At 44.2% G+C, this 21,250-nt stretch overlaps 1 protein-coding gene across 1 annotated transcript in view; it reads left to right on the forward strand.

Moving 5' to 3' along the window:
* GUCY2F (guanylate cyclase 2F, retinal) overlaps positions 1 to 19,213 on the forward strand; it is a gene marked incomplete at both ends in the record, with an annotated part of 47,985 nt that extends 28,772 nt beyond the window's left edge. Inside the window, 3 exons of the mRNA XM_082497510.1 lie at positions 2,750 to 2,844; positions 3,906 to 3,991; positions 19,075 to 19,213. Of these exons, the coding sequence (XP_082353636.1) occupies positions 2,750 to 2,844; positions 3,906 to 3,991; positions 19,075 to 19,213 (320 nt within the window). The remainder of the gene's footprint in view (positions 1 to 2,749; positions 2,845 to 3,905; positions 3,992 to 19,074) is intronic.
* Between the last annotated feature and the right edge of the window lie 2,037 nt (positions 19,214 to 21,250).

Raw genomic sequence — 21,250 nt, forward strand, 5'->3', positions numbered from 1 at the left:
GCATTTCAGTCATATGTGTACCCAGATCAGCTTTTTATTGGTGTTCTTGGGTAAGACATGGATCTGTAAACCGTAGTGGATGAACCGTGGGTGACACAGTGGACAGCTGGGGACAGCAGTGTCAGAGCCCCGGATGAATTTCGAATTTGCTTTTGATGTCCAGGCTATCAGTACAAGTTTATTTCCAAAGGCAGCACCTCACACATTTTAATCCCTGATATTTACAACAGCTATAAGGAATTACCCATTACGGGTAGTTCACAACCTACATGAAGTTTATGATATTTAATACTAAAACCTTGAGGTCTTGCCAGGCTAGAAATATGCTGCAGTATATATGCCGCGTTGGAACTTTTTCACTCTTTCATACAATCCTCACATTTCTAGCTCTAGTGATTTTGATTAGACTAATTAAGACTAACAATTAGGCTAATCATTAATTAAGGGAAATTGCCTTTCTTGTGATTATGGCTGGCTTATTTTTAAGAGGCGGGCATTGCATTTGGAAAGCAGTGGAAAGGAGGAAATACTTGGATAGCAGATTTCTAATGGCAAGGTAGATATTTGCAGAATCTCAAGGTTTAGATCTTTGGAAGTGCAAAGTCCCACTGCGACTGGAGGCAGCAGGAGCACTGAAGATACAAGAGCATCATTATACACTAATAGAAATGTATATAGATACACAGATAGATACATATAGATAAAAGATTGTAGGTTGGTGTCTCAGGAAATGTAGCTCAAAGCTGTGTGGTCTTCCTCTGTCTATTTGAAGTGGTGTTCTTCTTTCTGATTGTTCTGCAAAAAAAATTTAATTGGTTCATCCCCCATCCTCCAAGGGGGAGTGGAATGTGATTGACAGATTTGAAACAAAAGTTTAACAAAAACAACAACAAAGAAAACTATTTGGGAGAAAAATGTTTCGGAAACATTCCGTGGCTTGCTCACAGCAACAGAACACCAACAGAACGGCAACAAATTTCAGTGAGTTCAAGGAATGACTGTAAAACAAGTTGGGGGAGATGGGAATTTGATAAAGATCTCCACCTTCACCCTTTTTGTTCATAGACTGTTAATGGCAGCTCTGGATGGAATCAATTACTGAAAAACCCAGATGGGTCCAGATGCACAGCCACATTTTCATTATTTCCCCTTGCAAACTCCATCTCTCTGCTCTTCATCCCAACTTTCAAATGACGTTGGGTGTCTGGAGCAGGACAATTTTTCTTTTCTTTCTTGCTGCCTAGTTATGGTAGTTATCGCATGTGCCAATTAAAAAAAAAAAAAGTTCGCATTGGCGCCATAAATCCTACATGCTGTAGTAGGTATCCCAGAATCCCAGAAGCATATTCCCTGGATAAGCAGCACGAGCTTTCTTTGCATCAACAGAGACTGTTGAAAGGACTTTATGAAAACCCAGGGAACGAGGGCGTAAATTTTGTTTGCAAAATCACAGTCAAAACAGCCTGTATCATGCCAACTTCTTAGGACAATTTGGCTAACTGGCAGAAAGGGGTGTAGTGTGTGAGTAATGGCTACGTTTGATGCAGGATCAGGTACTTTGGCATTTGGGCTTGTTGCAGGCATAGGAGCAGACAAGGGAGGCAAGAGTTGGGGCTGTTATCTGTGTACCCTTATTTTCATAGAATCACAGAATGGTTAAAGTTTGAAGGGACCTTAAAGACCATCGAGTTCCAACCTCCTGCCATGGGCAGGGACACCTCCCACCAGCCCAGGTTGCTCCAAGCCCCGTCCAACCTGGCCTTGAACACTTCCAGGGATGGGGCAGCCACAGCTTCTCTGGGCAACCTGCGCCAGGGGCTCACCACCCTCACAGGCAACAATTTCTTCCTGATATCTCATCTCAATCTCCCCTCTTTCAGTTTAAAACTGTTCCCCCTCGTCCCATCGCTCCCCTCCCTGATCCAGAGTCCCTCCCCAGCTCTCCTGGAGCCACTTTAGGTACTGGATTAAGAGCTGGACTTAATGTGTTTGGTAGCCTTCTCCAGGAAGTCCTCAGTGTAGATCTCCTCTCACCCTGTGCTCATTACAGCCCTGCATGGAAGGATCATAAAATCATAGAATCATAGAATTAGTGAGGTTGGAAGGGACCTTTAAGATCATCAAGTCCAACCGTTAACCTACCCTGATATAAACACCACCACTTCTAAACCATGTCCGTAAGCACCTCATCTACCCTTTTCTTAAACACCTCCAGGGATGGTGAATCCACCACCTCTCTGGGCAGCCTATTCCAATGTTTAATAACCCTTTCAGTGAAAAAATGCTTCCTAATATCCAATCTAAACCTGCCCTGACATAACTTGAACCCGTTTCCTCTTGTCCTATCACTTGTCACCAGGGAGAAGAGGTCAGCTCCCATCTCTCTAAAACCTCCTTTCAGGTAGTTGTAGAGGGTGATAAGGTCTCCCCTCAGCCTCCTCTTCTCCAGGCTAAACAACCCCAGATCCCTCAGTCGTTCCTCATAAGGTTTGTCCTCCAGACCCTTCACCAGCTTTGTAGCCCTTCTCTGGACATGCTCCAACACCTCAATGTCCTTCTTGTAGTGAGGGGCCCAAAACTGAACTGATCTATCCATCAGCATCATACTCTACATAGAGGAGCACCACACAGCTACACCAGCTACAGGCCTGCATGTCTTGGAGGACTTTTGCTTGCCAGTATGAAGCAGTGGGGAATTCGCAGTGTGTGTGCAGTGTAGTGATCCAGCTGTTTTGCTTTCCGTTCCCAGCTTACAGAATTCATGTCAGCCAAAGTACAGTGGATACGCTTCGGAGCCTAAACGAAGGCTATGAAATTGTACCTAGGGGAAAAACAGAACTGAAGGTAAGAAGGCCAGGGCTGCGCGAAATGCTTCACAGGGGAATCTTCTTGCTTAAGGAATTTTCATATTAAGCTCTTGTTTGGCCTTCATCCACCACTCTTGTGCTGCATCCTTCCCAAATTGTCCCCGTCAATTGTTTCAGTACATGAGGTAATTCTTGAAGGACCATGGGATCGAACAATCATCTGTATGTGCTGGATCTAAGTATTTATTTAGGACTCTATTTAGTCCACCCTTGACAGAAGCTGCTACTTTTCACAGTGTCCAAACAAGAGAACACTAAATAACTCAGAACATCACTTCTCCCTGTACATAGTCAACAGGCTGAGGTCGGACCTTTGCCTGCCTTAAACACCTATTGTAAGAGATCTGAATACGGCCCCAGGTCCTTCAACAATCTTTCATGACAAGTGGAATCATCTCACCCAAGTTCATATGTCTGCAAGTGGCGATCTGAGGTAATTATTCCAGGTTTAGTCAATGGAAAGAAACCTTTACATAGTTAGTGGGGATAAATTGGCACTTTTGGAAATTATTAACCTGGCTTATTTTCAGGGTTCAGTTTATGTGAAGATGGATATTGCCCTAGAAGTGCCTGTTTTCCTCCACTCCTCCGCTCAAGGGTGATTGACTCTGATATAGACACCTGCATTTCATCAGGTGCATCTCACCTTAAAAGCTGAATCATCAGTGGTGGGAGAGGAAGTTATTGGTCTGATATTCAGCCCAGCAACAGCTGTAAAATCTCTCCGTTAATGATGTTAGTGCTGCCAAATAAGATGATTAGAGATCCTGTAGTTTCTCGTTTCTGCTAAGCTGTGTAGTTTCCATGACCCAGATCAATGAGGGTCATTTGCAGGTGACAGTTTGAACAAGACATCCTGTTTTGGGATAGTGAAATTCAAATCATCCCTGAACCATTATGGAGGAGAGCCCAAGACTTCCAGCCATGCTTTGCTTCTGGGTATATATGAAGCCCTCAGAAACCCAGTGAGGAAGTTACGTATTGAGAAGAGGGTGGTCAGAAAGCTGCTCTTTATCTGGATTTTTGTTTATATTTTAGGGTAAAGGAGTAGAAGACACGTATTGGCTAGTTGGGAAAAAAGGCTTTCTGAAGCCCTTACCTAAACCTCCTGAAATAAAGCCGGGGTAAGTGTGACTTCATCGTTGTTCAATACATTCACTAAAAGGTCCTTGTTGGAGTTCACAAGATGAATCACTGTCTTTCCATGGTACCTGTTTGCAAAGTCTGCACCATTTCCGTTAGGTGACTTACATTTTCAGGCATAGTACTGGGACTCAGAAGTGATGTGGTTTCTTCAACTCCTCTCCTTAATCACAGCCCCTAAGAAGTGGCGTGGAAACTTGCTGCTTCCCCTCTATAGTATCTTGGTGATGGAGCACCAGGGAATTCCTTCCTGGACCTCCTTCCTACTCTGTGTGCATATGGGAGATGCACAGGTAGGGGCATTTTCGTAACCCTGGTGTCATTAGTGTATGGGTGGCACTCAGATTTTTTTCTCTCCGTCCGTCAAACTCCTGCAGAAAACACCAGCCTCATTCACCATATAAATATGTTTCTTCCCTGTAGCGCTGTTCATTCGAACAGAACAATAAGGAGACTTTGTGTTGTAAAAGCATGGCACCATTATGTAATTAAAGACGTAATGATGTCGCCTCCATACAAGCGGCGGTGAGCAGAGATTGAAATCCATTAAGCCGTTTTGTAGGTTTGCAATGCCTGACTTTGCAAACGGAGTACTCCCTGTTCGTCTGTCACACGCTGTATGCCTGGAAAGGATGTTGTGGTCAGGACATAGAAAACAGGAGTGGGATTTGTTTGACAAGAACAGTGTAGTCGCCCACATTAAAGCTGGTCAACCTTGACTCCCTTTATAGTCAACAAAGAGAAATACATGCTCGGGGGTCTGATTCGACTGGCCTGCTTGGACGTCTCTATTAGAAGATGAATTGTCCTTGCACGCTGCCTGTTTTGTTGACTGTAAAGAGGTCCTACAGTGACTAGCTCAGAGACAGATGTCTGACAGCAAACAGGGCCTGGTTTTACTTTGGCTCTGACTTCCCCTGCAAGCAAGGAAGCGCCAAGACTTCTTCCTTGAGAGTAGGTTCTTATCCTGGTTTTGCCATCTAAAAGTCACGTGTTAGGCCTCTGTTGACTGTTGAGGTTCTTTCCTCACAGAGCCTGTCCTCTGGTCATGTGTGCCAAAGTCAAACTTACACAGGCCCGAGCTGTTTCTAAACACGGATTTTAAATGACAGAAAATACATCAGGTCCAGGGGGACAATAAGAGGAGGCAAAAAAAAAATTCACCAGTACTCGGGATCAGGGGATCTTGAGCATTCTTGTGTAACCTCAGGAGAATCCAGCAGTAGCACTGCAGAGAGGGACGTGATCTTCCGCTCTTGTCCCGAGGCCCTGACCTTCACTGTTCTTTTGCAGTAGTTCTGTCCCCATATACTGTCGTACAGCGGTTGAATGAATGTGAAACTAATCAGAGGAAAAAGCAAAATTATATTAAACTGAATTAGTCCTACTGCAGGGTCAAAATGAAAGCCATACCCTCTAGAAGTCAAATGTCAAAAGGCAAAAAAGAAGTAACTGGATGTTCAAGCGAAACAAATATTTGGCGAACTGGCTCGTGCATAGGCTGTGCTATTATCAGACAGGTGTCAGACATTGCATCCTGTGCTTCCAGCCTTATTGTGATGGTTCGGTTTTGTGCCAGTTTATGAGAGGTTGAAAGTTTTTTCTCTCTTAATGGCCAATATGGTGTTTTCAAGTCACTGCCTCATACACTTCTATAGGGATTTCCTCATCTGTAGGCTTTTGAGCTGAAGGAGGAGCTACTGAATAAATTCCTCTTCTACTGACATTTTCACCGTGTCCTGAAGCGACTCATCTTCTGTTTAGTTTTTTCCCTTCCATGAGGTCCATGAGCATTTGCTTTTAGTTCATGCTTTATTTTGTGACTTGGGTGGCCTAAATATCTACAGATGGGCAGTTGTGGTGGTCTTGCTGAGAAGTGGTACCTGTTAAGAGAAGGTTAATAAATTGTGCTTAGTCTCATGTCCATACTATGGAAATGCAAACCTGTGGGCCATGGACTGATTTAAGGGTCAGATCCTAGAGGTGTAAATTCTGTGTGAAGAAAGGGCTCAAAGTAACCCTAAGAAAAATGATTTCATCTTCATTAAAATCTCTGGTCTGTATTTGACCTCACAAGTTATCTCCTGCAGCTCATATGGACCTGGACAACTCGATGAGCTTAGTTTCACTCACAGTCTGTTAATGCTTCTTACTGCCATGACAAATCATAGCCTTTGAGATATGGAGTATTTCAGGCCTGCACTGCAGTGGTTTGTGGAAAAGACAGCAGGTAACACACACACACAAAAAAAAGAAGTGCTAACTTCTATTATTTTCCATGACGTAAACCCCATCAGTCAATCAAAGCTGTAAGCACGGTCCTTGGCAGGATTTCTTGAAACGAGAAGGCAATTTTCCAGCTCTGGTAGGCAGTCATGAGCAGATCTGTGATCAAGTAGCTCATAGAACTGTTCATAGATGTCTGGGGACAAATCGAGCTTTATTATCCTACTGTACTCGCGGTAGTCTTGGCACCTGAGACCCGGAGAACAGTCCTTGACCTTACAAGCTCAGTTTATATGCAGGTTAGAAGCCAAACTTCAGCAAACTTAAAAACATGGAAGAATATTTAATTATGTGCTTGGGTTAATACTAATAGTCCAGTGAAATACTGTGATAATGATCTCTTCTGGTATTGCTGAAATTGCTGAAAGAATACACCTGATTGTCTAGTAATAAACCCCAAGCCACCACCAAATGAGTAACAAAGAAACAATTATTGCAACTACGTAATTCAAAATTAATTGATATTCATCAATCTCTCTGTTTAATCCTAATTACAGACTTATTGGAAGCATTAGCTGGAACCTTCTCATTGATTTCCACTGCCTGCACCACGTTTTCATACCTTTACAGTTGTGTAAGAACATTCAGATAAATGCACTTCACTCTTAAAACTCAAGTGCTGTGGGTGACATCGCTCACACAGGATACAAAACTTTTTTATCAATCACAGAATCACAGGATGATAGGGGTCGCAAGGGACCTCTGGAGCTCCCCCAGTCCCACCCCCTGCCAGAGCAGGGGCACCTACAGCAGTGCCACAGGACGGCGTCCAGGCGGGTTTGGAATGTCTCCAGAGTGGGAGACTCCCCCACCTCTCTGGGCAGCCTGTGCCAGTGCTCTTCCACCCTCACAGGAAAGAAGTTCCTCCTCATGTTGAGATGGAACTTCTTATGGTCAAATTTGTGCCCGTTCCCTCTTGTCCTGTCACCGGGCACCACTGAAAAAAGTCTGTTCCCATCCCCCCGGCACCCTCCCTTGAAGGATTGATAAGCACTGATAAGATCCCCCCTCAGTCTTCTCTTCTCCAGACTGAAAAGCCCCAAGTCCCTCAGCCTTTCCTCATGAGAGATGCTCCAGTCCCCTCATCGTCTTTGTAGCCCTTTGCTGGAACTTCTCCAGCAGTTCCCTGTCCTTCTTGACCCGGGGAGCCCAGAACTGGACACAAATAAGAAAGGCAGTTCAATTAAAAGACCTAATGTACTTCTTACCACCCCTACTTTCTTCCAACCGTGCATAAAATCAAATGAACTAAAAGGTTATTCTTAAAATTAACCTTAGGGCAGGATGCTTAGGGTCTGTATATCTGTTTTCAGAAGCAAAAAGCTTATTGGAAATCAAGTAAGAAACCACTTCACCTGATTTTTTTTATAGGATAGGGTGGAGGTTCGGTAGTAGTCTGAGGACACAGGGAAAGCGCAAGTTTAACGTCCAGGTTGCAGTGCTGGCTCCTGCCCCAGAGAATTTTCCTTCTTTCGAGGTCTGGTCAAATCTCAGTTTTCCCTGCTTTATGTGGGAGCTTTAGGTTAACTTTGCATCATGTGGAACGAGACAGGCAGTTCAATAGACTCCTTACTCCTTTCCTTGCTCCAAGGCACATTTCCACACCCTCCCTGGCAGATGTCTGCCTTGAATATTTTTTTTTTATTGAATATTTTTTCTCCTTCTTCCTCGCAGCTTGTTAGGATTTGTGTTACTGTATCTCAGGATCTTGTGGGTTGGGCGTCCATCGTGCAATAGCCACAGAGGGCAAAGAAAAAAGCTTTCCACAAAAGCCTGATACTGCCACAAGAAACAACAGCAGATTGGGGTGGACATAGAGAAAGCGTAACAAAATGATAATAAGGCAAAACAAAACATATTGAGCAGTCGAGCAGCAGCCTGCCTGTGGGATAGATATTTGTTGAGATTTCACAGTCAGAGAGGTTTAAAGGAAGGCTGTGAGGTTTCTTTGAGAGTACACCAGGAGACTAGTTTTGGGGCTGAAGAGCAGCCCCAGAAAAAAAAAAAAACAACACAGAGTTGCCAGTTTATAAACGTGGGATATTGGAGGTTGGCACTCTGTGATGCTCTGGGACAGGCAGCACCTCATCAGCGCTGGGGGAGCGCACCTCTTGTCCAAAACAGCAGAAAAAAATATGATGTTAAACAAATCTAGCAGATACAACCCTGACCTGAACTAAATCACAGGTGCATTTGGGAGAACACTGAAAAAATATCTAGCACTAGGGAAAATTTAATAGTTAAAGAAATGCAGAAAAAAAAAAAAAAAAAAAGCGCCAGGATTATGTTAATTTACAGTTCCAAGGAGATGAGTGACATACTTGTTCTTCTGACTTTCCAACTTTTACCATCCTGTTTCAGAAATTCTTTGCTCTGCTACTGAATACAGTGCTTTCAGGCAGCAGGAGCCCTCTATCCCAGGAGGTAGTTTCATCCAGAAACCTTCCTTTTCTAACTCGTTTTTAAATTAGCTAGGAAAGTTAACTGGAGAGGAGAAAAAAAAAGAAAGAATACAATTCAGTGAAGAAAGATACAGTTTGAGGGTCTTCTCAAGGGTTTTTAACAATGAACCCAGTGCCCAGGGAAAGAACATATGAGAGTTTTGGATTTTTATCATCAAACCCGATCCCTTCTCTTGTATGAAATCACACAGTAGGTCTTAAGTCCAGAAGGGCTGATAGAGCATCTAGCCCACCACCATCCACAATGATAAATACAACCTGACTTGAGAAATCACTAAAAACATGGGTAGGAGGAAGTTCTGGGGTTCTCCCATCCTCACATACATGAGGATTAACCCTCGAGGAAGCACTGAGGTCCTTGCTTGAAGATGAAATTGGTGAGAAGCAGTGAAGGATGCTCAAAGAATCCATCTCCCAACACCAGATGAGAAACATCCCTTTATGAACCAGGAAAATTACACCCATTAGGACAACATGACTTCTTCTTCTACCCAGTACAAGGCTGTCATTTTTTTGTCCATGCTGAGGCACCCTGACAGGTGGGGAGATGATCAGTAGAGAGTCTCTGCTGTTGCTGTTGCTGATGATGTGTTTCTCTGGGGAGATAAGTGAAAGGATTTCCATTCAGGCTCCTATTTGAAGTTTTGCACCCAATGTGCTTTTAAATCAGAAATAAAAGAGCTCGTGGAGCAAACAGCAGTGAAAGAATTTTGTTGTTCTTACATAGCTGGAATTATACAACAGCATCATAACATTTCATAAATAAACTTTATATAACATGTAACAAGAGTCATTTGGGGAAATCAAAGCATCCTCTGGCTCATAGGCTTGATCACCCAATGTCAGGACAGATGCTTTTCGCTTCACAATCAATGCTTTCTTCTCAAATTATTTCTGAACTCATAACACAACAGCAAAATGAAGAAAAAAGAATATTCTGGTCATATTTACAGCATAATTCAGGTGAGAAAGAAGAATTTTTCTCTGAAATCTGATTGAGGGGAGAAAGGGGATGAAAGCCAGTGACTTATCTCCCTTTGAACAAGATTCTCTGACGTGGAATGTGGTTGCTCCAGCTGATATATTTGAAGACCTTTTTTTTTGAGCAAGCTGAGGTTTCTGGGAGAATTGGCTGGAATATTAGATTAGAGAATAACTGCTGATAACAAGAAACCCTAAAAGCAGTGTTCAGAAAGGAAGCGAAGTCGGGTGGTGGCATTCTTTGGCTGGAAGATGTGATTCAAGGCATTACCCTTTCTTCAAGGGTATTTCTATGAATTTAGGGAAAGGTAGTTCTGAAACTGTGCTCAGGATCTCATTGGCTTTGTGGACCATATTCTGGTTTGCAGGTATGGCCACAGGCATGGCTGAGGTGTGCCCAGATGTGCCTGGATGTGCCCAGTAGTTTCTCCTGCCTCACCCAGACAGACTGGGAGGTGAAGTGGGAGGTGATGGTCCCTTTGAAGGATGTTTTTACAGAGGGACAGACAGAGCAGCAGTCAGCACCTTGGCAGCATGAGAGGCTGTCTAGGGCAGGTCCTGGCTGCAGGAGTTCATTTGAGGATGTTTCTCCCTGGATCTGCGCACACTTCCCTTGAAAAGAGAATCATAGAATCATAGAATGGTTTAGGTTGGAAAGGACCTTGAAGATCATCGAGTTCCAACCCCCCTGCCATAGGCAGGGACACCTCCCACTAGACCAGGTTGCCCAAGGCCACGTCCAGCCTGGCCCTGAACACCTCCAGGGATGGGGCCTCAACAACATCTCTGGGAAACCTGGGCCAGAGCCTCACCACCTTCAAAGTGAAAAACTTCTTCCTAATGTTCAATCTGAACCTGCCCTCTTCCAGTTTGAAGCCATTCCCCCTCATCCTATCACAACATGCCCGAGTTAAAAGTCCTTCCCCATCTCTCCTGTGGGCCCCCTTGAGGTACTGGAAGGCCACAATAAGATCTCCCCGGAGCCTTCTCTTCTCCAGGCTGAACAGCCCCAACTCTTTCAGCCTCTCCTCATAAGAGAGGTGCTCCAGCCCTCGGATCATCCTCATGGCCCTCCTCTGGACCCTCTCCAGCAGGTCCATGCCCTTCTTCTGTTGGGGACTCCAGAGCTAGATGGAGTACTCCAGGTGGGGTCTCATGAGAGTGGAGTAGAGGGGCAGAATCACCTCCTTAATCACCTCAGAGAAGCAGAGAGAAACCTGGTGATGAGTGATCTGAGCTGTCTGAACAGGAGCCATCTTGAGTCTAGGAATATTTTTACGGTGTTGCACCCGCTGCGTGGGCTGGCCAAGTGAGGTCTCTGTCCTATCCCTATCAGGGTACACTGCTCTCCCTCGTGCCATCTAAACAGGCTTTCTCATTGCACAGCAGCCCTAAAGCTCTTTTATGAACAACAATGCTGAGGGAAAAGAGGGAAGAGTACTGAGGAGAAACCATCTCAGAGCTGCTTTCAGCCTTCTCTTTCCCCAGCCAACTGCTTCTACAAAGCTACCAGCCATTTAATGTAAGAGAAAACGGAGTACGATGAAACGAGGGTTAAAATAAAACAAACAACCTCAGAAACACGTAACCCCAGAGACAATCCTGACTGGTTTAAAGGCAAAGGTGTGTGGGAAGCAGTCAGTGAAAGGGCTCCATGGCTGGTTGGAGCAGATCCACAGAGCTGAGATGTAATGGGCTGCCCAGGATACCTTTGCCTTGCAATAGGTTACGCATTGCTCCAGCATACGGGTTTATGCGAAGTGGGAATAAGAGAAAGAGACTGGAGAGCAGAGAATACTGTGTCTGCATCCGTATGACCCAGGTCTCAAGGCAATTTGAGTGGCAGTTGCTCTTTGAGTGGCAGTTGCTCTCACTAAAGGGTACAGAGTGGCCAAGTCATGAAGGTGCTCTGTTTATGGGTCTGAGCGTTTCCCCCTGTAACTGGGAACTAGAAGTTGTGCTGGCTGGCCAAGGTTCAAGCCATGGGCCTGTGATTTCAATGCTCAGGAAAAAATCATTGTAACACATCACATTCAGAAAAAAGAAGGCAAATTCCTTTATGGTCCAGAGAGCTGGGGTGCAGGACCTTACAGGTTTTCTCCTGCTGGCTTTGGAAACAGGGTGGTGGGATGAGAGGACCTTGGAAAAACAGCAGCTGACTTCAGACAGAGGGGTTTTTGTGAGAGCCCTCTTCAGTTGCTCAGACATTAGTGAGTTCAGGAGATCACAGAATCATAGAATAATTTGGCTTAGAAGGGACCTTTAAAGGCCATCTAGTCCAACCCCCTGCCATGAGCAGGGACATCTTCAACTAGACAAGGTTGCTCAGAGCCATGTCCAACCTGACCTTGAATGTTTCCAGGGATGTGGCATCTCCCACCTCTCTGGGCAACCTGGGCCAGTGTCCCACCACCCTCATTGTAAAAAAATTTCTTCCTTACATCAAGCCTAAATCTACCATCTTTCAGTTTAAAGCCAGAGAGGTGCGTCAGTGCTGTTTGCACTGGATCTTTCTTCTTGTTGTTGTGCCAAGGATGAAAGTCAAGTCATTATCAAAGGGTTATTTGATATTTGTGTAAGCATTGTTTGGAGGTGGCGCTCAGGTAATCTGATATTGAGCTTGATCCCCAAATACTCTGGTCAGGTCTTCAACTTCTGTGGGTCACAACCTGCTGCACTATTGTGCAGAAACAGGCAGCAACCTCCTCCTCTCCCCTGTGGATGAAGTCCTACTGGGTGGACTCAAAGAACAAGGCCCTCATGTTTATCCACGTGAGGCTGAATTTTGCTACTGCTTGCATAAAGGGGTTGGAGGCAAAGTATTCCTCTTCCCCCCTCCAACTGATAGGATTTCATCTTATTGAAAGTTATTTGCCTCTAGCATAGACACCTCTATCTGAGCTGGTCATCTCACCCATCTTTTAGAGCCAATGCAGAGAAACAGGCACATCTAGATACAGCTCTTCTGTCCCACAGAGGACATCTACTTCGGGATAACACCCCGCTGTGGTCCAGCAGTGCCTGCTTCCCTCCACTGGCTCAGGAGAAAGCCCAAGGTATTTGGCTCAGATGGAGACATCTCTCTTGCAGATAGCTAAATTTCAGAGAGGTGAATCCCACCTGAGCTGTAGATTCCCAGAAGAAGCTATTTCTCATTCAGCCCATGAGGATTGTACCCTCCTGGCTTCCCTGTCCTTGGGACCCAGCCCGAAAGGCTCCAGCACTCATGGGAGGGTTTATAAACATGGATCAATGTTTCTGTAAAAAGGGAAGATGTTTCCAGAACTGAGGATTTAGGTGAGGCATGGAAGGACAGCTTGGTTGGATGTTTCCGTTTGTAGGACAGACTTGGCAAAAGAGCTGAAACTTGACTCTGATCTCCCTTGGGAAATGCTGTTAAATTTGTACTAAGCTTTCAGGGAAAACTAGTTGTCTCGAGGGACAGTTAAATGGGATTTCCATTTGGAAATGTGCCCATAGCTGTGAAAGCTGAGAGTTTCTGAAAGCAACACCACTGGGCACTGAGGCAGGAGCTGAACTAACCGAAGGCGAGATCTTCACAGCAGTTTTGTTCTGCTCTTCCCTTTGATGAATGAGGGGGAGGATCAGAGGAATAATGGAATAATTCTCCCAGGATTCATCTTGTCTAACAGATTCTGGATACAGCCATGATAGATATCTAGTTTGTGCTCCTCAATCAACAAAGTCGTTCATCTCGTCCTGGGAGAAGAGTCTAAGATGTGCCAAGAGCCCTCTGGAAGTGCCTGGCTATCCAGGTTACAAAAGACGCCTGTCTCAGAGCGGGCACCTAACTTTGGGACGCTTAAAATTAAATTAGCTAACCTCATCCTTTGCGATAAGTTGAGCTGAAGCAATACAAGAGGGGAGTAAATAAAATCGGAACCAGGCCCAATATTTGTTTTCCTTTTTCGCACCCGAAGACGCTTACCTTTCACTTGGTCTCCGTTACGGTCTGTTCTTTATTGCAGATGAAACTGAACTGGTTCTTTCTCTAATGGCCTACATGTTCACTGCAGGTGTAGAGCTCATGGGTTACCCTCGGAAGAAATTGCAGAGTTCAAAAGGAGGAAAGCTGAAAAACTCCTTGGCAAAAGGGCCTAGATCTGAGGTAGTAGCTGTAGGACAGTCCCAATGTAGCTCTGCTGTTTAGTGTCGCTTATGTGTTATTTGTCTGCACTTTGCTGGTTTTAGTGTCATGCCTTTTTTTTTTTTTTTTTTTGGTCAAAAATATGTATTATTCTTTTAAATTGTCTCGTACAAAAGGTGCTCAGAAGAGCAGCAAAGCTGTCTAGAGATAGTAGTAACCTTCTTGGGTGATTTCCTAGCAAATTCATGACCTGTTATCACATTCATTCCTGAAAGACGTACAGTATTACTGTGTTTACCTGAGGTGTATTATCGATCCACTGGATGTCGATGTGCACTATGCCAGGAAGAGCCCAGTCCATGGTAAACACAGAGATAAAACTGGAGTTCAAGCCTGGAAGAATCCAAGTTGCCTATGGTTGCTTTCCTATAATGTATATCTCCTGCATAGTGTAATTCCATATCTTGTGACGTGAACCAGGATGCAGCTCTGTTATTCATCACTGTGGTACCTACTGGTATGAGAAATAAATGTGGATTTAGGAGGATTTGACTGGAATTCAGAAGTTGCATGGAGTGTAACAGCATGACCTGAGGTGCCTGATCAAATAGCTGCTACCAGAGCAAGGCTGCCCTATAGGCATGCACACCCACGCGTGGACGTAGAGGGTCTCTCCTGTGAAAATGCAGTGTGGTCGAGTTTTTTTAATAATAGCTCCGAAAGCAGCAATAATGCTTCTATTCAGTGCCTCTGAACTAACTTCTACTTTATTTCCCCTTTCTTAGAAAAAAGTGCCTCAATACGGGCTGGTTACAAACCCCTAAGATACACCATATCGAGCTGATAGATTACTCCACCCAATTTTCTCACAAGGATAAAACACAGCAGAGCACTTTTTGGCTGTGTTAGTCTTTCCCAACCACAACTTATAAAGACTCAGGGGGTGTTGCTAGGCTGCTCTATCTCCCTGAAGAGATTTTTAAGTTTTTATCTGAGGCTCTCCCTATTTTAGGAGCTGGGCAGAAATTCCTCATTTAAAAAAAAAAAAAAAAGATTTAAATATGGGACACCCTGTGCAGAGACCTGCATAAGCACTACCGTGTGAACACTCACTGCTAAATATAAGCTCTGAGGCACAGAAGACCACCCTGCTGACCTACTCCTATGGGCACGAACTACTCCTCCGAGGCCAGAGACACAGAGGATCTCTCACTTGGGTTTGCCCTGCTTGGCAAAAACCGCACGTGTACTGATAGTAAAATATTTAGCACATACATCACCCACAGACTTAAACTTCTGCACTGAAGCAAGGCTGATTAGCAGTACGTTATGGAAAACAGAAGGTCCTCATTAGCCCACTTGGCTCAGTTCACGGGAAACAGCAGAAAAATCAATAAGGCATTTATACCTGGAGCTTTTCAGCAGTCCTCGTTCAATCCTTCTTGTGTGCATGAAGCTTTCAATGGTGGCAATTACATCCTCAACAGCCACTTATTCCCACATGTGGCTTAGTGATGTTTCCAGCTCATCTGTCTTACACATTTATGATGGAAGGGATCATGCCATCAATAGGCTTGTTTTTCCTTGATAGCAGTAAAGGGACCCTCTACAAGGGTCTCAGATGTAGTGATCTATAGTCCATTCACTCAGTTTACAGTCCCACTAGTCCGGGACTGTAAGCTGTTAACAGTTTCACAGATAAGATAGGGATCCCCATCTCAGGACTTTTTGAGCATTCACCTGGCCTGGAGTCTAGAGAAAGGCCAAAACTCTGCTCCTCGTGCTCAGAAAATGAATCCTTTAACATTGAAAGAGTGACTGTGGACTCTCTTTTCCTCGGTGGACAGCTGTTTTTGAAGACAAGTGATGGTTCTAGCCAGATCTTGATAAAAACATGCAACAAAGCATGAGGAACACCAAAGTGCACCTCCAGTAACCTGGAGATAAATCTCTTGGCTATACCACTAGTGATCCTACTACTTTCTCCCACAGTAGGATACAGGATCTTAACATGGACCTACCAACCCACCCCTGCAAGTGGGATTCAGCCCAGAGCACGATGCTTGTCAGACACACTTGTGCAAGGCTGGACGATGAAACAGCAGCTGAAGACCAAGCAGGATAAAACGTGGCATCTCAAATACTTTTAGACGGTATCCGCATCTTACAGCGCTTCTGAAATGAAAAAGAGGCTTTTTCTCCTTCCTTCAAGGCCCAGCAGAGAACTGTCCCACAGAGAGGCCAACAAGTCCCTGTGATCCCTAGACTGATCTCACTTTAGAGATGAGACTCAGACCCCACGCGGGCAGTCAGAGTTCATTGTGGAGTTCAAAGGGACGAGATTTCACCCCAATGTGTTTTGCAGCTGCTGTATTTATGGAGGGACCCAAGGTGTACAAATCTTAGTGTCACCTGCATTGCTTTTTGCTGAACTTTAGATATATAAGCATGCAGGGAGCGTGTCCTGCGTGGACAAAAGACCAGTCTGAGATCACCTGAAAGCATCACAGCTTAATTTTTTAAGTTATTTTCTCTCTCTTTTTTTTTGCTCTGTTCTGACCTCTCATCCCATGACCTCAGCTTAGTGACAAGACATCCCTCAAGGTTTTTTCTTGTTCGGAAAATACAGTAAACACCCAAATCATTGCATCTTGCTGGCCAAGCCATAGACTAGCAAGGTGTGGCTGACCAGCAGTTAAGATCTGAAAGCTCATTCAGGACAGATAAAGATTCTCTCTGTCCTCAAGGGTGAAACCCACGCCTACACAGACACCCATACATTTACAGTTTACTCCTTCAGCCCCACTGCAGGGATAATCTCAGATGATTTTGCCTGTGTTATCTCTCCTCCAAAGGTTAATACCAGACCTGCAGAAACCAAACACTCATTTCTATTGATTTTTTTCCCATCATATCTTTCTTCTCTTCCCCCTTTCTTCTGCTCTGCATCAGCTACTTCTTCTCTCTTGGTATGCAGGGGCATCTCCCAGCAACACACTGGAAGGCATATCTTCTTAGTCCAAGACCAGATTTTTCAACTTTTCCTTGTTTCCTTAGTAGTTACAAAAGATTTGGGATCATCCTTGACAAGGGCATCAGCTCTTTCTCATAAAGTTCAACGAATGAATTTTCAGGGTGGATCCTCCACTGAATCCTAAATCTCTCTGGGTTGATACATTTGTGTGATTAAGATTCAGCAATTTGCCTTTAGATCCCTTGCCTGTTTTTTGTCCTTGGTTGTCCTTGGCTGCCCTTGGTCTCCCATTGAGTGTAAAAGTAAAGGCAGCATTGATGTGTGCTGAGTTTGGAGGTCCTGGCTCTTCTCTTGTTGCATCCAGATTTGATAACCAGTCCTCAAGCGCATGTACCCAGACCATCAAACACCATCTCCAGAACCTTTGGTCCAATAATAAAATACAATTCCCTTGAATGATAACAAAAAAGCATTAGATATACAGAGCTACAGTACAAGGTGTCAGAGTAGTCAACCCTGCATACCTGGTGCTGGTGCCAGTGCTGTTAGTCAACTTTGCTATAGTCTTATATGTGCTTTTAAGTATATGTATATAGAAACACAGAATCACAGAACGGTCAGGGTTGGAAGGGACCTCTGGAGATCATCTAGTCCAACCCTCTGCCAGAGCAGGGGCACCTACAGCAGTGCCACAGGACACGTCCAGGTGGGTTTGGAATGGCTCCAGAGTGGGAGACTCCTCCACCTCTCTGGGCAGCCTGTGCCAGTGCTCTGCCACCCTCAAAGCAAAGAAGTTCCTCCTCATGTTCAGATGGAACTTTCTATGGTCAAGTTTGTGCCCATTCCCTCTTGTCCCATCACTGGGCACCACTGAAAAAGGACCGTTCCCATCCCCCCGGCACCCTCCCTTGAAGTATGGATAAGAATTGATAAGATCCCCCCTCAGTCTTTATATATATACACATATACTTTATAGTTGTCTAATAGATCCTTTAAAGACAGCTCACCCTGTGCTATCATTAAGGGCAGTTTCATTAGGCTGCTTAACTATTCTGTATTAATAATTGGTCATTAGTGTGAATAGTCCTTGGGTCTAATAACATTCATTCCCCTCCTTTCAATACCTCACATTTTACACTCATAGGAGCCCTACTTCATGTTGTCAGTTTTACATACATTTCTATTCTAAAGTAATTGCTTGTTCATTGTACACAGCAATGGTGTGTACAATTTAAAACCATACATATGTGTATACACAACAATTTCTCAACTCGTTATTTTTAATACCTACATAATCACAATGGTGTTAGCGGTATGGGTTAGAATTTGGTTCTTTTCAATTTACAACAGCTGGAATGATATTTTCTTCTATTACACAGAGTAAATTTGATTTCTTATAATGTTTTATGTCGGACAGTACAGCTGCAGAGCTGAGACCTACCTTAAGCCGAGCATCTCAGCATCTGGCCTTCGATAAGTCCTTGATGTTTGTTTTGTCTCTGAAACCCCCATTACGTTGTGATCAATCCGTGCCTACCGACAGATGGTAGAACCTGGGCATCAGGGACGCTTAGAGCATCGTAGCAAATGATCCTCTTCAACCCCATCACATCACTTTAGTGGCCTGGATCTAGATGTAGCCTCTCAGTTAGCCCAGCTCTTCAGTCCTAGTACTCAGCAAAGCTTATGGTCTCAGAATCAGTGCCCGGCTAAGGCAGTGAAACCACACCTGTATCGGAGATGGATGTCAGGGCTTTCTGGTTCTCTGCCTGTCCTGTCTTGGGCTTGGTGAGATCAGGGGGCTGTCAGAGCAGCTGGACCCTCAGATTTCTCATTGGCAGCAGGGAATGACCTCAAATCCAGAAAACCCAGCTGATGAGCAGGGAATCTCTGTTATTACCAGCTAGGGGCTTTGTGAGGCTTGTGACACACAGTTAGGAATGTTTTTCATAAGCAGCTGAAGCCCTCTGGTTGTTTTTATGTACATGTAATTTACATTTGTAAAGTGGTTATCCGTGGATGAAAGCTCTATGTATCCCATTAACCCATGCAACAGCTCCAGCGGTTGTATGGTCTACTGGGACCACCACATCCCTGCAGTTCTCAACCAGCGTCCCTCCTTGCCTGATGCTTCTTGATGGCTTTGAGAACGTCTAATGTTTCTGCTTTGTCTGACAGAAAAATGATGCAAAACGAAAGGCTATTCCTTAGCGATCAGGGTTGCTGACTCCTCCTCTCTTCTCTGTTTTACAGCCTCAACTGGCCAAATGTGCTGACCAGGAAACTCAAAGCTGTCCTGAGGGGCACAAAGAGGACACTGACAAAAGCAACCCTTAAAGAGCTGGGGAGCATGAAGGAGGCTGGAATAAGTATTGAAGAGGATGAGATCTGAGAAGAGCACAGCAAAGAACTAGTAAGATCAGGACGGGCACCTTGAAGCCAACCCAGCAGAGGAGCTCACACCCTCCATTTAATTCCCTTCCAGCCACAAGCAGTATAATTGATGAAGCCTCTTAGCTCTCGCAGAGGGTGAACCTGAGCAGGCAGGTGAATCCTGACCATCATCTCTTGTGAAACTGGGCACCAGCTCAGAGCTGTATGTGCGCATTTTTGGCAGGGGTCCATTGGGGAGGAAAGTCATGGTGATGGTGATAGTGCCAGCTCTTCATCAGCATCTGTCACAAGGATGAGCCCAGAAAACTTTTTAGCTAGGTCTGCGTGGCAGCACAACCACGTCCGGCTGCACTTGGGCCTGGATTTGAACAGTAATGCCAAGTGCTGAAATGATTTAACTGTTTTGCATTAAATAATTTTGTTGTTGTTGTTGTTGTTGTAGGAAACTCTGGTTTCATGAAAATCAGTGCAATTGAGAAAAAAAAAAAACGTTTTTGAAAACAAAAAATATTTTTTACTCCCCCACAAGGGGAAATTTTGAATCAAAATGTTTTGTCCCCGTATGTCAATTTAAGCTGAAACATTTTCTTTTAAGTTGACATTTCAGCTGCAAATGCCATTTTAATGCTATTTTCAAACTGAAATGACAGTTTTGAAATGAAACAGTTTGGTATGAATCAATATTTGTTTCCAAATGCCAAAATGTGATTCTGCTCAAAATGTCAAAATATGTCATCTTTGCAATTCCAGATCTAAACTGGAAGAACATTTTGTTTGGCTTTATACACACACACGTATAGCATATCTAAAACATTGTACGCTTTTCATCCCAAAGCAGGATGAAAACAGAAGGCCAAGATATTGGAAAACTGAGATGCAGAGAATGACATTCTGCAGTTCCTTTAGCTGAGTAATACTAATAAGACATGAATTTTCTTTCCTGCAAAAGTGGGGCTGAGGGAATGAGAAGTACATCACTCGAGCAGCGCAAAGCCTAGAACACGTCACTCTTTTTCCTTCCCAATCTCCAAGTGCTCTCAAAGGCACTTGTCTTCAAAGTAAGCCTCCCAGCGGGTAAAAATACCTTTCTGCAAAGGGCCAGCATTTGGCTTGTAGGCACTTCTCACAGAGCACACTTCATCAAGGTCGAATAATTTTCTTCTTGGCCACTTCTTCTTCCAGGTTTTTTACTCCTGTTCAACATCTGGCTTCTAACAAACTTCTGGGAATTGTTGTTCTCTCTTTTTCACAGCTGAAGAGAACAGCAGATATGGTAATTTAATCAACATTACCACCAGAAGGTGCTCGTTGAAAACACGGAGACCTTTCTCAAACTCGGTTTGAACTCTTCTCATCAGAGCAACCAGAGTAGTTTTTTTTTATCATTCAACAACCACTCGCCAAACCTTCTTTGGTGATTGCAAATATCTTCATGAAATGAGGCAAGCCAGACTCCACATAGCTAAGGAAGATACTATTTTCACAACTAATTCATCGTAGCAAGTATAAAATATGTGTACTCTCAAAGTAAGAGTGGTTTGGAGTATAAACATCTGAAAAATGAAGAAAAAAAGGGCAATTCGTTAGTGTTCTTTAACAACGAGATTTCACTCTGGGGCACCTGGCTTTGTGAAAGAAGCTCTTGCCTGTTTAGTGACGAGAGTTGATATTCCAGGTGGGAGAATTTGGCCCTTGAAAGACATCTGTCAAAAGGCTCATATGACACTTGAGCTGTGAAACAGGGCTTAGGAAAAGCTTTCACCCTCTGTTTGCAAATTCCTTCAGGAATAAAGTCCTGTGGAAGAGACATGGGCAATTCTGACACACTATACCTCAATACGCTGTTCCAGGGAGGGACGTTATCTGGATCGGTCTGTGCAAATATGAATTTAAAAATAATTCTTGTCTTTTCCGTTATTTTCCCATGTTAAAAACATTGATCAGTGCTGTTCTGTTACGTAGTGGTCTGGGTTCCATCAGCCTGACCTTATGTCTCTGCTAAAGAGAATTGCAAGTTGTGGCAGGCAGAAAGCAG

The sequence above is a fragment of the Vanellus vanellus genome, assembly GCF_965231255.1.
Source record: "Vanellus vanellus genome assembly, chromosome: 1".
Taxonomy (NCBI): domain Eukaryota; kingdom Metazoa; phylum Chordata; class Aves; order Charadriiformes; family Charadriidae; genus Vanellus; species Vanellus vanellus.